General features: G+C 39.5%; 1 protein-coding gene across 1 annotated transcript in view; it reads right to left on the bottom strand.

The window, feature by feature from the left end:
• The window catches only part of Crispld1 (cysteine rich secretory protein LCCL domain containing 1), a 45501-nt gene extending 28815 nt beyond the window's left edge, over positions 1-16686 (bottom strand). Inside the window, exons 1-2 of the mRNA XM_008848907.2 lie at positions 16304-16686; positions 15025-15344 (exon numbers count right to left, since the gene is read on the bottom strand). Of these exons, the coding sequence (XP_008847129.1) occupies positions 15025-15282 (258 nt within the window). The 5' untranslated portion in view covers positions 15283-15344; positions 16304-16686. The remainder of the gene's footprint in view (positions 1-15024; positions 15345-16303) is intronic.
• Positions 16687-17420: the final 734 nt, after the last annotated feature.

Raw genomic sequence — 17420 nt, 5'->3', positions numbered from 1 at the left:
CAAATACCATTATCTTTTTTATAGACTTCCTGATAAACCAAAGGCTACAATGCCCTCATTATTTTTATTTACATTTAAGAGGGGAATAATTCAATCTTTAAAACTATCTTGCAGATATTTAAGGAGATCTCAGTAATTAGGAAATTTTTTTAGCAATTGAAAAAGCAGAATATAGGGCTGGGGAGATGCTCAGTTAGTAAAGCACTTACTATGCAAGCATGAGGACTTTAATTCAGATTCCCAGCACCCACAAAATCCTGGGTACAGCAAATGCTTGCAGTCCCAATGCTGAGGAGGTAGAAACGGAGGATCCACAGAGCTCCATCCAGGCCAGCCATTCTAGTGGAATCAGCAAACTCAAAGCTCAGTGAGAGACTCTGGCTCAAAAGTAAGATGCAAAGTGACAGAGAAAGACACCAGATGTTGACCTCTGGCCTCCACATATACTTGCACATACACACGTGAGCATCCAAACACATACACACACACACACACACACACACACACACACACACGAGAACATGTACATACAAGGAAAAGAACAACCTAATTTATCAGTCCTTTATATCTTGATCTATAGATATGGGATCAATTTAAGACAATGAATTCCTTCACTTCAGTTATTTATAGTCCAATAAATTTTATACAGATAGAGGATTGATCTAACAGTCAAACTAAGACAAATGCATGATAGGAAGAATAAATTCTCAATATAAATTACAGTACCTTTTTATGAATTAAGTTGTTATATTTACATATTGTATTAGTCATTTTGCTTCCCACTGGGACCAAAGCATCTGTTATAACAACTTAAGGAAGGAGAGGTTTGTTTGGGGTCAAGTTTCAGATGATTACAGTCCATCACAACAGAGAAGGCATGGTGGCATGGGATCATAAGGCACTGGTTTCTTACAAGGCAGTAACCAAAATTCAGTGAGCTAGATGGGAACTTGAGGCAGGCAAACCCTTCAAGTCCCACCACTCGTGAGCTATCTCTGCCAGCTAGGTCCCCTGTGCCAAAGGGCTCATCTCTTCCCAAAACGTTGTCACTAACTGGGGACTGAGTAGTCAAACACCTGAGTCTGTGCATGGCATTTCTCATGCAAACTGCAACAAATAGCAATAACTTAGATTTTGAAAGTGAATAAAAAGTAAATAGTTTTGATTTACTGCACTTGGTTGGCCTAGTTGATTTGTTGAAAAGGATTAAAAATAAAAAATTCCTCAGGTAAATTAGTAAAAAAGAAAGTATGGAGAAGAGAAATTGACACCCCTAATTTAACTTCAAACTTCCATTTAAATCAAAGATTGATATAAGAAACGCTCAAATGCACATTTATATACTTCCAACAAAACTGCTATAGTACACTGTTCATTTTTCTTCATTGCTATTTTTACATTCTATGTTTTCTTCACTAATAATTCTGCCCAAGTATGATAAATTGGTAGTTTTGTTCACTAATCAAAAGAATGTGGGGGGGGAGTAAAAGTCACTGGATCATAATATTAGTTTCTTATTTGGGGCCATTTTAATAATCCATTAATCTAAGTTACACATCTGAGCCAGGAGTTCTATAGTTCCATTTTAGAACTCCTATAAAACATCTGTGTTTAAATTCAATTTACAATGAAAAACTCAAATAGACTATGTAGTCAATATCCTGATCTGAAGTACATAAAATCTGAGTACTTTAAAAAAATTTGATCCACTACAAGCATCTTAAATAATTTCTCTCTTTTTTTTAAATCTCCAAGAGTTGCCTAGTCAAGTGTTCCCAATTATGAAGCATGTGATGCCATGGCTGGTTGTAGTTTTGTGGCCCATGACTAAGTAGAGAAAGCATCATCTGAAACTCTAATTAGCTTGCAATTCATTGCTAGATCTCAGTGAACTCCAGTATTATTAAAATTCTGAACTTGAAGAGGTGTGAAACAAGTGAATCACAGACCTTAAAAGTCACACATTTGACTCCATGAAGACCCTCATACAGAAAAGCCACAGCTAAGACTCACAACATGCCATGTGCAAGCCTCAAACCCTCTTCTTTCCTGCCCACTCAATCCCAGCTGGATTTCTATCCATAGCCCATGGGGAAAACCAAAAGTAATCACACAGAAGTTCCCTTCTCCTTTCTTATCAAATGCATCAAACTATTTGTTTCTATATTTGTAGCCTCAGATTTGCTGCTGGAATAAAGGAACTGACTTCGTAGCCACGTTTTCTCCCTCTTATGCCAAGTGTTTCTCAATGTGGTTCATTCCCGTTAATCTGTAAATGGATTCTTTGAAAACGAAGACAAAAGCATTCCCATGTTCATCAGCTGCTCTCTCGTTTCTGTGATCATCACATCAACACCTCAAGGAGTTACAGTGACTTCTCCACCTGCTCACTCCCTTCCCTTCTCACCCCTTCACTGGGGCTTCTCGGCACATCTCACCATGGACATCTTCTAATGAAGGTTACCAATGGTCTCCAGACTGATGAAGCCATTGCTCATTTGTCTTCATTGTATGAGCTTTGTAACACTGACAATCGTTGATGCCTCTGTTTTCCTTCTCCTGGCTTATGTCACAGAAGTCTATACTACTTGTTTCTCCAGCCTTGCTGACTGCACACTCTCAGCTTCTTTGTCCGCCTCTCTTTTCTGCTTAACCCCCATATATGCTGTGCTCCGAGCTCAAATCAGGACATTCAAACCTCTGCTCAAAACAATCTTTTCTACTGAAGCTGTTCAGCCAGTTCAGTTGGCATAATCCTAACAACATCTGCAACATCCCCTTATTTTTATCTCAAGTTCCACCCCCTAAGTAAACACTAGATTGAACTACTGCTAGCATGACACCTCAAATTCAGTCTGTACAAAAAGGAGCTCCTAATTTATTGTCACCCTGTCCTGTTTCTATCTGTGTTTAGTTGAAACATTGTAATCCCATTCTCAAATGAAAGGCCTTTCCAAGCTGTAATACAAATGATAGATGCTTTGCTGGCACCTCGCTTGGCTTATTTTGTTACTGTGGTGAGTTATATTATCATTCATGCATTTCTCAGAATCAAGTACAATACTTGGAACACCAATGCTCAGACAATATCTGTTGAACTTAATGTGCTTTTGAAACTCAAACTTATTACTAATGAAAATAAACTGTTTAAACAATTATAAAAGCTTCATTGCAGCTTCTTGAAATGTGAAGGTAACAAATATGCAGGACGTATTTACTACAATACGCTCACCAATTAGACCATGTGCAATATTTTTATCATATAAATTCCTTAAAGGAATACATGAGAGAACAAATTTGAACAGCAGCAAAGAGCGGTATCCTGAACTACCATCACTCTTGACTGTAAGTTGTATGATTATTTGCAACTTTTCATAAAGGTATACAGTAAAGATAATGAAAAATGCTAAGAAACACATTTTCCTGTTCAAGTTTAGATATAGTCTCTAACTGAAGTTGAAAACTTTTGACTAGAAAAGATTAAGCAACGTGACTGTTTCCCACCTACACAAAAATGTTCATATTTGGGGCTGAAGAGATGGCTCAGCAGTTAAGAGCACTGACTGTTCTTGTAGAGGACCTAGGTTCAATTCCCAGCACCTACGTGGTGGCTAACAACCATCCATAACTCCAGTTCCAGGGTATTTGACATCCTCTTATGACCTTCGAAGGCATTGTGCAACATTGGTGTACTTACATACCTGCAGGCAATACACTCGTACACATAAAATAAAAATTAAAAAAATTAAAAAGTTCATATTTGGTAAATGACTAAATAATGTGCTGATTTCTTCTATCTGCTTCTTCCTTGAACCATTCTTGATCTGTTAAGATGCAATCTATACTGTGCTCTCAAATCTCCAATGTCTTCCATATTGTGAAATTATGTCCTCAAATTTTCTTGTTCTTATTTTACTTGAGTTTCATTAGCATCATTTGCCAAAGTTGATTATCCTTTTTGATTTTTCCATTTGGTATCCAGGTCTTCTCCTAACTCTCCTTTCTGTTTGCAGTTCCTCCCCACTCTCCCACCTCTTCATTCCAAAAGGTGTCAAGCGCTCGCTTCTGGAATGCCTCCATTTACAGAGGTCTCATTTTTCCTGATGACCTTACCATCTAGACCACAACTTCATGTTGCAGACTGGAGAATGTAAATCTTACTGACACATGTCTAACTGCATTCTTAATAAATTCAGCTAGGTAGCGAAGAAATGTCTAAAATTAGTTCCAGCTTTCTCTGCCAAAAGATCTTCTACACACATCCTTCCCCACTTTTGAAAATGGCATCTCCAAAGATGCCAGTTTCTTGAGCAAACTGTTCAGCTGTTTGCCACATCTAAACTGTCTGTACTATGTCAAAAATGAAATAAAATGATACATCCCACAGTAACATGATGATGAGCTGGGCAGAAACTGGTCATATTCCTTTCTGCATCTCATGAGTAAGTTCTCATCTTCTACTGTAGAGGGAGTAAGGGACAATTTGGAGTTCAGAGAAAGGAGGGCAAATCAGGTAGGAAAACAACTGGCAACTCTATTCTGGGAAGAGAAGAGGTAACGTTTGGCTTCTACTGCTTCCCAAATTTGACTTCCCAAATTTCTTGGGATTATATTAAGTATTGATGATTTCTCGAATCTTTGCATCATTCTGAATGTCCTTGCAAGCTTGAAAATGCATATTTCCCACTCATATTGGAACAAGAGTGGAAACCGCCACCAATTTTCAAAAACCTGCAGTCATGGTTTGGATAGATTTAGGACTTTTCATCAGAAGAAGGAATTCTCAGTCTACTGGGTGCCTGCCACCCAAGTCATTCCAGATGTTGTGGAACAAGGCTTCCTTGACTCTTTCAAGACAACTGTTAGTTACAACCACAGGGAGGTTATATTCCTACTCCTGCCACCTCACACTGCCACACCCTCCTGCTCACTATCAACTGGATGCCTGCAACTCCTCTGTCTCTCTACTCACACAAATGAGCTTCCACCACCTAAAGCCCATTTCCAGCAAAGCTCGAACAATCTTAAAACTAGACCCTCCATTTTCCCCATTTCTCCCTTCCTATGATCCCATCTCTTGAGCTCCTTCTTTCCGTTTATCCCCTAGTTTCCTTGTATAACCCTCCCTCCCCTCCTCCCCTTAAAATAACCCCATTTTTATCCACATCTCCCTTATTAACACCTGTTTCCTACTCTTCTTTTTCAGGTTCTTTCTTTTCCTTTACCTCCCTGGTTCCTTTCCATTATCCTGGTTCCTGTAGTTATGTCTGGATACATAACACACTTAGAAGGATTTGCTGCTAGGATCCATATATGAGGGAGAACATAAATCATTTGTTTTTCTTAGTCTGTGTTACTTCATTTAGTATAACAGTTTAACTGCAAATTTCATAATTTCATCTTTCTTTACTGCTGAGTAAAACTCCATCATATAAATAAACGACATTTTCATTATCCACTTGTCAGTTGAGGGATACTCAGGTTGCTTCCATCTCTTAGCTATTGTGAAAAAAAGCAAGAACAAACATGGGTGTACAAGTATAACTGCAATAGGATGAGTTCTTTGGGTATATGCCAAGGAGTGGTATAACTGGGTCAAATGGTAGATTCATTTGTAGTTTTTTAAGAGTTCTCCACACTGTTTTCCATTGGGATTGAAGAAGTTTGCAGCCCCACCAGCAGTGGATGAGTGTTCCCCTTTCCCCACATCCTCTCCAACATTTCATAGCATTTGTTCTCTTGATCTTAGCGAGTCTGACTGGGGTAAAATGAAATCTTAAAGTGGTATTAATTGGCGCTTTAAATGGGGAAACCATGGTGGAAGGGTTAGACAATGTGAGGAATAAATAAGGCCTAGCTAGTTAAAAAAAAAAAAAAACAGAGGGACCAATATTAGTCCAACAACCGACTGACAAATTATACACACAACTATCTCAAAGAACATAATATATGTCTAGTCAAGGTTTATCTGAGAACCTTTGGTCTTTGCCCAAGTTTTATCTACATAGATCTAGTAATTGAAAGTACTGGACTGGTGGAACTAACTTTCATGGATGTTTAACAGGCATACTTTGGGGCCTATACTAATTTGATGAGAGGGACATAAAGGACAGTTTTTGCTCCTTGCCCTCCAAGGTCAACTAAGTTCTAGGGGACTATGGAACATCTCTCAAAATATCCTGTAACTGTGGTGAGTCACCTGTCCTCTTGATCAAGGAGGCCATGGAGACCCCACCAGATGGACTTGAACAAGTGTCCAATCTAAAAAGAGGAGGGTCAACACAGGAAACGTTTTCTCCATGCTTCCAACGGTCAAGCAGGACCTTTGACTTATCTTCACATAGATGGATCTGGTAAAGGAAAGGAGCCAGTGGCTCCTTCTAAGCCCATGTGACCCCTGAGGGACAGATCCTCAAACGACCTTAAGAGTAAGAATAAATTGGTTCATCTGGGCCAACTGCATGGTCTTAAACACCCAAAAGGAAAGTACAACCAAAGATTAAAGGGATCAATATAATTTTTTAAGGGTACATGTGTATACCTAAAGGCTACATAATGAGAAACAATGCCAGACAGAAGACACCTTCCTTTGAGTTGTTGGCCAGGGTGACCCAATAGACTCCCAGACAATAACCCAGCAGAGAAAAGGGGAAATAAACAGCATACCCCAATCTTACCTAAAGGAATATTGGCAATGGCTTGCAGCTAGATGAGGAAGAGCTGATCTGGAGGCACTGACAACAGTGGACAGTAACAGGAATGAGAGAGTATATGGGCTTCAGTGGGGGTTAGGGGTGGCGGGGCATGGGAGGATGTCATTTGAGATGTGAGTATAAAGATGAATGTTTGTTTGGGATGTTCTATATGAAATACACACACATACACACAAACAAAATCAATCAATAAAAAATGTGTTATATTTTCAGGAGAAGCATAAAAATTTACTTCACGTTAACTAATAGATGTGAAAAACATTACCATTGAAATCTACCTGATGACTTTATATCCATGCTCAGGTGCCAAGGATCTCAGAAAGTAACCGACTGTGACTAGTAGTAAACAGATATATAGAGATAAGAGATGCACGTGCAAACATTTAACTTAGTTCCATTAAAAATGAGCTTTTCTGTATGAAACAGAATATTTTAAAATGAAATGGATATCTTTTTTAAAGGTTAAAACCTCATTCAGTTTTATGTCTTATAGGGTTTGTACTGAGTACAATATTTTATAACTGTCTTCATTCAACTATAAATGTAAAAATTTACAGCCAATTTTGAAAGAGATGCATCTTAGCTTTGGAAATTATTATTGAATATGTCAATGCTGTTGTAATGAAATGCTTCTTCTAATTATGTTGTGGTTATTAAATAAATAATAAAAAATACCCAGACCCTCCTCTACTGAGCATCAAATGCTCAAATGACTTTTTGTTAGTGACTAAAAGTGTCTGCAATGATTCACATCTTCCCTTCCAACTAAATTTCTGCCTTTATTTTCTACACCACTTCCCAGGCTCACTCTTTATTAGACACCTGAAGAGACTTGTTGAGTGTGGAACTTCAAGTCCTTCACACAGAGGATAGTGCTTGTGCTGGCTGCTGAGCTCAGGACAGTGCCTGGCATGTGGTAACCTCTCCAGGCACACTGAATGAGGCAATGAGGAAGAGCACAAGTCCCAAACCTCTGCATCTCTTTTCTCTCTACATAAGTTGCTTTCACTCAGGAGGAATCTTTAATCTCCTACAACTCTGGTGTTACTCCACGGTAATTACAGAGTTTAATAAAGCTGAGCTGTTGTGTTATTTTTTCCCCACAGCATGGCTACCACAGTAAAATTTCCAAAGAGAAAAATACATTAGTTTTAAATTGCCAATGTCTTCACATAACAGCTTCATAAACCTTAAAACTTTTTGACTAAAGATACCATAAAAATAATCTCCCTGTTCCTAAGCAATATTATTAGATTAAAATTCAAACACTTTGGAAAATTATGCTATTTTAAATTTATAATAAAGAAACTTTAGTAACTTTAAATAATCCTAATATACTGTGGACCAATAGAGATTTCATCTTAAGTACATGTAGATCGATTATATCACAGTTCAAAGTATTTATTTTCAAAATTAGCAGGCATATACCAAGTCATAGAGAAATGATTGCTTTGAAATAGAGAGCTGCAGTCAATGCCAATCACAATGAATTCCTGATGCTCTTGAATGACTAATGTGTTAACACTGAGCTGTGGGAAATGACTGGAGAAGCCATCAGCTGTCCACCCACATTTACTTCCAGTATGCATTGTTCATGAATTATGAGTATGGGAGAGAAAACAGCAGCTCCAACAGGTAAAGACTACTGCCTTAAACCCTGCATAATAATCACCCTAGTCAACAAACCACATTGTCTCATGTTGTTTTATAATTATTGTTTATCTTGAAGCATGGAAGAAAAAAAAACAACAAACCCAATGTCTAATCTTAAGCACGGCCATAGAAAGAAGGTACAAACTGGATCCCAGTCACTGCTGGTGTCAACCTGGACCACCATAACTGAAAGCACCACTGGGCTCTGAGTCTCTGGCTGTCAGCAAATGGGGAGGTACCCAGACAAATCGTGCTTTACATGTGGAAAAGAACAGCGCCAAGATTCTGCCTCACCCACATGTGAGGTGAGAAAGAACACTCACAGTCACCAGGCAGCCCTCCCAGTGGTCTACCAATAGTTGTCAAAAACATGTAAACAGCAGAGATTGTGAGAAGCGCTTTATGTAATTATCCTATGTGCCCTTGTCAGGACATACACCCTAGATGCTAAAGCATGCTCTAGACAAAGGTACACTTTGTTCAATATTGAACTATTTTTGGATTTTAGTCAAGCTATAATGCTTTAATAAATTATATTTTAAAATGTGAAATAAGGGGCAAAATGTTATTACTATTAACTCTACAGTATAGGACAGTTTGTAATATTTCATGAATATTTGAAAAAAATAGAAAAATTCTTCTGAACTATCTAAAGCATGCATGTTTTTTCCCTCAAGTATTTTTTTTCACTTATCTGTGTCTTTTAGGGAATGACATAACATCTCCCAAATTTTTTATTTTTTTTAATTCTTCTCTTGCACTTGTCTTCCACAGTTGTTGCAGATCTTATTTCACTTATTCTTCCTTCTAGGCCTTCTTTCAATACATACTTTTGAGAATTTAATAATATTCAACCACAAACATTTACTGACTAACTCTTTTATTGTAACAGGCACTGATTATATGGTATGATCCTTTCCCTTCTAGGAATTCAAAGTCTTAGAAAGGAAAAGGAGACATGTACATATTTCACTGCAACAAATTTGAATATTATAAACAGTGTATAATAAACTGCTTCAGGATAGAGACAGGGGATTGAGTTCACCAGAAAAAGTTTCAGAGGAGAGATGCCATCTGAGCTCAGTTTGGAGGGATAAGCAGGAGTTTGACAGGAGGAGGCAGAACACAGGCATTCATGCATGGATCGTATAGTAAAAGCAAAGAGGTAAAGAGTTTGGAGGACAGGACACGTGCCCTTCATTAAGAACACTAAGTATGTCACTGTGAACTCAGGTAGCTGAAGGCCATGGGGCAGAGAGAACCACAGACAATTCCTTGTGTGAGCTAATTATAGAGGTTTTAACTTCTAAGTCATGCAGGAGTCAAGAGAACTTTAGTAAAATGGAGTAGCCAGCACAGGTGGATTGAGGGAAAGGTTAGCTTTACCAAGAATGAAGAGGCTGGAATAAATTATAAGTAAATAGGAACAGATTAGTAAAGTCTGCTAAGTGGGAGCTGTGAGGCCAATGTAGGCTTGAGTCAAAGAAAAAAAATGGGTGAAAGAACTTTTGTGTAAGGCTCTATTGTTGGGAAAAACTGCATACATGAGCTACAGAACAAACAAGGACAAATCACGCTTGTGCTGACTTCATCTCTACAGGCTAGCATTCATAGTGCTGAAAAGTACTGTGCACACCACCAGAAGAAAATCTGATCATTAACCTTACTCAGCTGTGAATCCTATGAGCTACAACTGGCCTAGCAAGACATGCCCTCTGGTGCAAAAGTGGCATGAATATTATGGGAGTAACCAATCACTTTATAATTGGATTTAAGGTCTGCTTCATAAGACAGACCCCATACCTGACATTGATATCAGGCCTAGGAACCCATGGCTAGACAGGGGGAGAACCGAATACTATTATTCTGCTAAATAGATATGGTATTAAACTGACTCCTAATGGCTTACTGTTATACCTATAGATAAAACATCTCTCAGTTCTCACCAGAGAAGTTTCCTTATGCAGCATATGGTGCTTAACAGAGAAATCTGGAACTGATGAAAGTCCAGAGAATAAAAGACTGCAGAGTGCTTATCCCTGAAAAGGACACCTGTATCAAACTTCTTCCCAAGACTCAGGGATCATTGCAGAAGAGGGAGTGGAAAGATCGTAAGAGCCAGAGGTGGTGGATGACCACAAGGAAACAGAGTTCTCCAGACAGCTGGGCAGTTACTGATATGAATTCATAGCAACAGTAACAAAATGCACAAGTCCCATGTAAGCTCAAAACAGGCAAAATACCTGCAAAGACATAGGGAAGTAAGCAAGAAACACCAACCCTATCTGAGGAGCTACTGGAAATTGATGGTTGCTGGGAAAAAGAGGGTGTGAATTTTGGTGAATTAACCAGGCTCCAGTGGATGAAGTCACTCCAAAGTACATTTGAGGACACAAATTTGACTCTCTAGGCATAGACAGATAGAAGATAGATAGATACATGATAGATAGATAGATAGATAGATAGATAGATAATACTTGGACATTCTCATTCAAACCACCACATAGCCTAAAGACTTTATTTTTATTGAATTATTGTGAATTTTATACAATACATTTTTATCATATTTGGATTCCCCTCCTGTATCTACAGCTGCCTTCTCGCCCCCCCATCAAATTTCTCAGATAGATAGGTGATAGATGATTGATAGATATAGATAGATAGATAGATAGAGATATAGATAGATATAGACATAGATATATAGATATACACACACATATAATTGAGTACATGAAATTGGGCAGGGGTGGTAAGGGAGGTGCAGATAAGGATAAGGAAGAGGATCTAAGTGCAAACAAAAATATGTTGCATGAAATTCACAAAAATTTAATTATAAAAGGAAAAAACACATATATACATAAAATAAAAACAAAGTCTTTAAAGAAAAATTAAGGTGACTCTCTGTGAGATCGAGGCCACCCTGGTCTACATAGTGGGACTATCTGAGGCTGCAGGGAGACCCTGTCTCAAAAAGACAAAAAATAAAGGGAAAGAAAAATTAAGATACAGGTGATACAGATTCAAGGACACCCCTGAGATAAACTCTAAAGAGCTTGGTCAGCAGATGTGTATGTTATGTTTGTAGATATGGAAATAAGACATAAAGACTTGAAGATGTATTCATCGTTTCTTAGGAAGGACTCAACAGATGTCATAAGGCAGTTGGCTTTCTCTTGAAGTCACGTGCAATGAAACAATCCCATGCACATGGGGAAACGTGAAAGAAGTGCAGAGAGGGTTGCCAGATGGAGATATGGGAGACACCCATGAAAACCTGACTGTATTTAAACTTTACTGGTAGAGCAAAATCCCAGAGAACACATTATTAATGGTGAAGAAGAAAGAAGGACATATAGATGAACAAACTATGCCACAGAGTCTTATAACCCAAGGAAAGACAGGCTTAAAGAAAGCGAATCAGCTCAACAGACTCAAATGTCCCATCTTAATACAATCTCTGGGGTTTGTATTTTTCTACCAGTTTTACTAAGGCCCAGAATGGCAGTGGACTGCCAGAGTTCACACTCCAGTAGGCAGCAGAGACAAGATATGAGTAGGCTGCTATTTGTAATCTCTGTCTCTTCAGTAACAGCCTCATGCGATGCTTTAAATGCTCAATTCACCCTAAAACAAATGAACATAATCACTCTTCCTAAGATTACTGAGTTTTCTCATCGATATCTTATTTTTCCCATTCCAGATTCTGCTGCTGCTCTATACTTTCACCTCCTTAGTCTCTCATTCTCCAAAACCAGCTTGACAATTCCTGCCATCTGCATCTGTCCACTCCTCCTCCAAATGACATGCTCTCATCTTTCCTTCAGTCTACAGTGCTGACATCCTTCAAGAAACAGTGCACCCCTCATCACAGTCCCTGTTGATGAGTCCCTGTTATAATGAGGACTAAGTCACTATTCTCAGTGGCCTTGACATTGTTCACTGGCAGGATCAAAGAATTTTGCAACCCATGTATGAGAAGATATCAAGTCTGTCCATTCTTTCTTCTTAACCTATAAGCTCTTCAAGAAAAGACACGGCTTTCAACAGTCAGTTTTAACCCTACAAGTTAAAGGAGGACATGGGTAAAGGTGAGATGACATTAACAAGCCTGCATGTGGCTGGGCCACTGTAGGACTAAAATATGCACTAATTACAAATAAGGAGATTGGCTATTAGCTAGAAAGAAACAAATGAAACTAAAATGGAACCCAAATAAGCATCCTAGACTAGACATCATATATACACTAAGAAGTTGTTTTGTTTTTTAAAGGTAGACATTAAGCAGTTAATAAGAAATGACATATAGAGTATAGGTGGTCAAAATGGTGGCATTCATCACAGGACATGGCAAGTTTTACAGAAAATGGCTCTTTGGTCAGCTATTAGTTTTATTTCTCAAAATAGATTCATTTAAAATGACGATTTGAGCTTGTTCTATTTTAACAGATTGATCAGTCTGCATTTATATTCCTATGAAATGCATAAAATCAACAGTATTTCTAATAAACACTATTTTTTAAACTTCCTTTTCAGTACGTATTCTAAAAATATCTCCCAATATCAGAGTAGGGCACTGAATTCTGCAGCCTGGTTAATGACAAGTGTACAGTTCCAGTGCTAACAGTATCTAAGGGCAACATAACATAAACCCTGGCTGCTTTCTGAATCTACATTTCAAGGCTAGAAAGAAACCAATGAAACTAAAATGGAACCCAAATAAGCATCCTAAACATCATATATACATTAGGAAGTTATTTGCTTTGTTTTTTAAAGGTAGACATGAAAAGGAATCACAGAACTGATTTTTTAGGATTTCCATATTACATAAATCACACACGGAAATCCTCGGATTCCCTTTTGTGGAAATGAATCCTCAAGTTCTTGCTTACCTTTTAACTAAAAAGCCACTGAAGGGGCTGAGAAGATGGTTTAGATGGCCATACCCACATAAAAACCAGGCAAGGTAGCCCATGCTTACAATCATTGCACTTGGGAGGCATAGACAAGAGGATCCCTGGAGCTCACTACACACACACACACACACACACACACACACACACACACCCCAAAACATCAAATGAACAACTAAAGGCATGTCTGCATCGAATAAATAATGTACGGTAGCAAGAGGCTTCACAACTCTATTGAAGACTGAGAGATAAAGAATTTAAGAATTTGTCACTTTAGACAAACACTTCCAAATACACTTGATACAGAATTATGAGACACTAAAGATGTCATAGCTTCTACAGAATTTTAAGAAGAGTTAGCAATTCCCTTGGATGTCATGTTTAAACAGTATGAGGAGGTATAAAATTCAGTACAACCCCCAGAAACCTGGTAAGTGGCCAACTTCACATAGCTAATGGGTATCAGTGGTAGAATTCAAACCCAGACTGCCTGCTACCTGAAACTTAAATCCTAGTCTCTGATGACATGTCTTAAGCACTGCCTGCTTTCTTTGCGGTAAAACAGTTTTCAGGTGAAATAAATGATGCAATGTACTATTTTGTAATGGGTAATGAAAATTTGAACTGTAGTGTTTCTTGAAAGCTATCTAAAACAATATCCAGAAAAACTAATATTAAAATAGATACAGAAAGAAAAAGAAAAGAAAAGCCAGAATATACTGAAACCAACTGCACCCTACATGTCTAAAGGAGAAATACTATGTTAGCTGTTCCTTAAGGAAGCTCTGCTATCACCAAGGTACTTGTTCTCAGGCTTTATCAGTGCAGTGCATTCCTAGTTCATAGAAATAATGTAATACATTTTGAAAACTTGTTTAAATATGTAAGGTATGCTAATCATTTTAAAGAAGTAATTTTGTTTCTCAAACTTGTTAATTTATGCTGAGTAAATATGAGGTGATTAAGGATAACATGATTTTTTTCATTTAATCCCTTGCCTAGGGTTATATTTAATAAATGCATGGAAGGAACTCATGACCAAAGCAATCTAACCTAAAAGCAATCACAATGTCATTTTCATTTTTCTGAGAAACAGAAGTTCAATATGCATGTATACATATAAATATATACAAACACACACATATATATGCAACACACACACACACACATACACACACACACACATGCAATCCAGGCTTTTCTTCAAATTCTGTCTTTGAATTGTCCAGATCCATCATTTATAGAAAGACTGCATCAGTTAGGTATTAGAGCATAAGCCTGAGGATCTAAGTTTGATCCCTAGTACACACATGTTGGAAGAACTGATTCCTGAAAGTTGTCCTCTGACCTCCACCTCCTCATAATGGCATGTGTGACCCCCTATATAAAATAAGTAAAAATAATAAAAAAAAATTAACGTCAATACAGCAGCTGTTTAGGAGGACAGTAACCTTCCTTCAAGACAGAGTAGAGTTTAGAACACCTAGTAGGAACATGGAATCTGAAGATATTCAGTTCTACACTGAAATAAAGAGCCAATGACAATAGGAACACTAATGATATCCTGGAAGATATCCTGGAAGAAATTAAAAAAAAAAAAAAACGTTTAGACGGGACAAGGGGAAAAAAATTAAAGAACAGCAAGAAAAAATTCATGGCAGCTAAAGGCATTGATAAATATTTCATATATATATATCACTTGAAATATATTTCATATATATTTATATATCACTTGAAAAACGTCTTACCATATACTCCATATTAGACGCTGTTGGGTACACCTGACTTCTCAGTTTATTATGGAGGTCCAAGATGCTCTGCATGTCATTGTCTGTGATGGCTCTTTTTCCTCTTTGCTTGGCTATCCACCATTTACCATCCTCATCCATATACTTTTCCAAAAGTTTCTCCAGCAAAGTGGTATTGGGAACCACCATGGCTGGAATTGCTCTGGCCATGAATAGCACTGTGCTCACTCTGAGCCACTCCCCTGCAGTACACTTCATAGTGAATGGCCTCAGGGTTTCCCCGGGAAAATCTCCAAGTCAGGCTCTTCCACTGCTTTTGGCTATAAGGCAGGTCACACGATTAAGATAAAATTATCGACAGATACTAATTTTCTAAGAGCAAATGCAAAACAGTTGTTACGTGCCAGTTGACTTATTCTAAACAACACCAGCAAGTAAGCACTTACTTTTTTGAAATACTTTACACACCTTTTTGCCCCTACCCGCCCCCGGGAGTATTTTCACAGAGCACCGTTTCCACTAAATATTTCCTAAGATACACACGAGGCTAAATAAAACAAGGGGCAGGAGTAGCCCAGGAGAGTAGAAGTTTGAAATAATTTGTTAATTACAGGTTTATAGATATGTTTTATAGATTACATGCAGCCCACAAAGGATTTTATCTACATGTATGCTGTATCTCAATCTAGAGGTCCATATTTCTCCCATAGAACTTTAAAGTGTTTTGTATTTAAGGCATTTTATCCCAGCGTCTAACTTGTCGTTCAAAGTCACTACAAAGTCCATAAGGTTCTGAAATATCGAGCGAATTTTTACTCTGTTCATGCCTGTCTCCGTGGGTACCTGGAAAGGGCCCAGATAAACACCGCAAACGAATGGTTCGGGTCTCTGGAGCAACCCACAAGCTGGTGGAGAAAGCATTGTTTCCTAGAAATTTTGCACCTAACTTACGAGGAGAAAGCATTGTTTCCTAGAAATTTTGCCCTAGCCCATGAGCTCGGGGGCAACTTCAGAGTTTGTCCTGTACAAAGCAAGCGCTGGCTTTTCCCTGAACTCATCGGAGAGCGCGCCAGGGAAGAAGGTGAAACCTACAAAATCTCTTTCGAGAGAACTAGCTCAGCTCGTCTCGCCATGCAACCCTTCTAACCTTGTCCGGGCCCACCGTTTCTCTACAAGTTGATTCTTTTTTTCCACCCAAAGTAGAGCCTCCAAAGAAAAGGGGAGCTAGGAAAACGTGGCACCTGGACCACTCAGGATGCGGTTAGTGAACCTCCCTTACCTCTCCAGTGTGATGCTCCCGGCGAGAGCTCAGTGGAGCAGGACAGCCGGCCTCCGAAGCCTCCCTCAGCCTCCACACAGGATTGCAAAGAGACCCCGATCTGGAAGGATCCCCCCGCCACAGCGCAACCCTGAGCAGGAGCGCGCTGACCACCCGGGATGCAAGACCCTGCCTGCGCGACTCCTCGCAAACCCGTGAGGAGCAGCAGGCGTGGGCTCTCAACTGAGATCGTGCAGAGGCTGCAGAAATGAACTGCCTTGCAGGCTTGGCAGGGTGGGCTCCCGAGCGTCCGGGAGCGGTCAGTGCAGCAGGAGGGGTGGGGACACTAGCACGGCTCCGCCGCGACCTGCGCTCCAGCCCTGTGCAGTCTCAGTCCGCAGAGCCCTGGCGCCAGGCGCTTCCGCAGCTCCCCAGCGCTCCGGGCATTTATTGAGGTCCCTACGCGCGCAAGTGACGCCAGAGCCCTCGTAGCCCACCCCCACCTCCACCTCCACCCAGTCCTGGCCAGAGTCCCAAGGGTTCGGAGGAGCTGCGAGCCAGGAGCTTTGTGGGCGTGCTCTGGGTCTCAGGCACAGGGGCGGGGATGGTCTGGATCCTGGGGGAGGAGGGCCCCCAACTCCGCCCGCCCCTCTCAGCAATTCTGTGTCCAAAGATCCTCGCTCTAGTTCCTTTCCCTTGGGGGAGCTAAGATCCTTCAAACAGCCCAAGCTGTAAAGAAGTTGACCCCAGAACTGGAGGTGAGCGTCGGGGTGTGCTCAGAACCTCCACTCTTGGACACACAAAAAGAGACGTAGGGGCATGATGAGAGAAATGCTTTCTTTTTATTTTCTCTTAGGGGTCTCCATCTGTGTCTAGGACCTAGTTTCCAGAAGGGAGAAAGTGTTCTCTTCGGATGTTTAACCTTGGAGGACCTAATGGAAAAGGGGTTTCATAAGATGACAGGGGTCAAAACCTCTTGACTGTTGAGACCCCTACTTCACTCAAAAAACGCAGAGCTTTATCTTCTCAGAATGAGCACAGCACTTAACATTTGTAGGACTAGTGAAAAAGGGGGGGGGGCTTTATTAATGTATCTTTGATAGCCTGACAGGAATTCAAACCTCAGTTCTAGGACAAA

Source organism: Nannospalax galili, unplaced genomic scaffold (genome assembly GCF_000622305.1).
Source record: "Nannospalax galili isolate Female #2095 unplaced genomic scaffold, S.galili_v1.0 scaffold102, whole genome shotgun sequence".
NCBI lineage: Eukaryota > Metazoa > Chordata > Mammalia > Rodentia > Spalacidae > Nannospalax > Nannospalax galili.
Note: the sequence above shows the minus strand (reverse complement) of the source record. Positions and strands in the feature narration are given on the sequence as shown.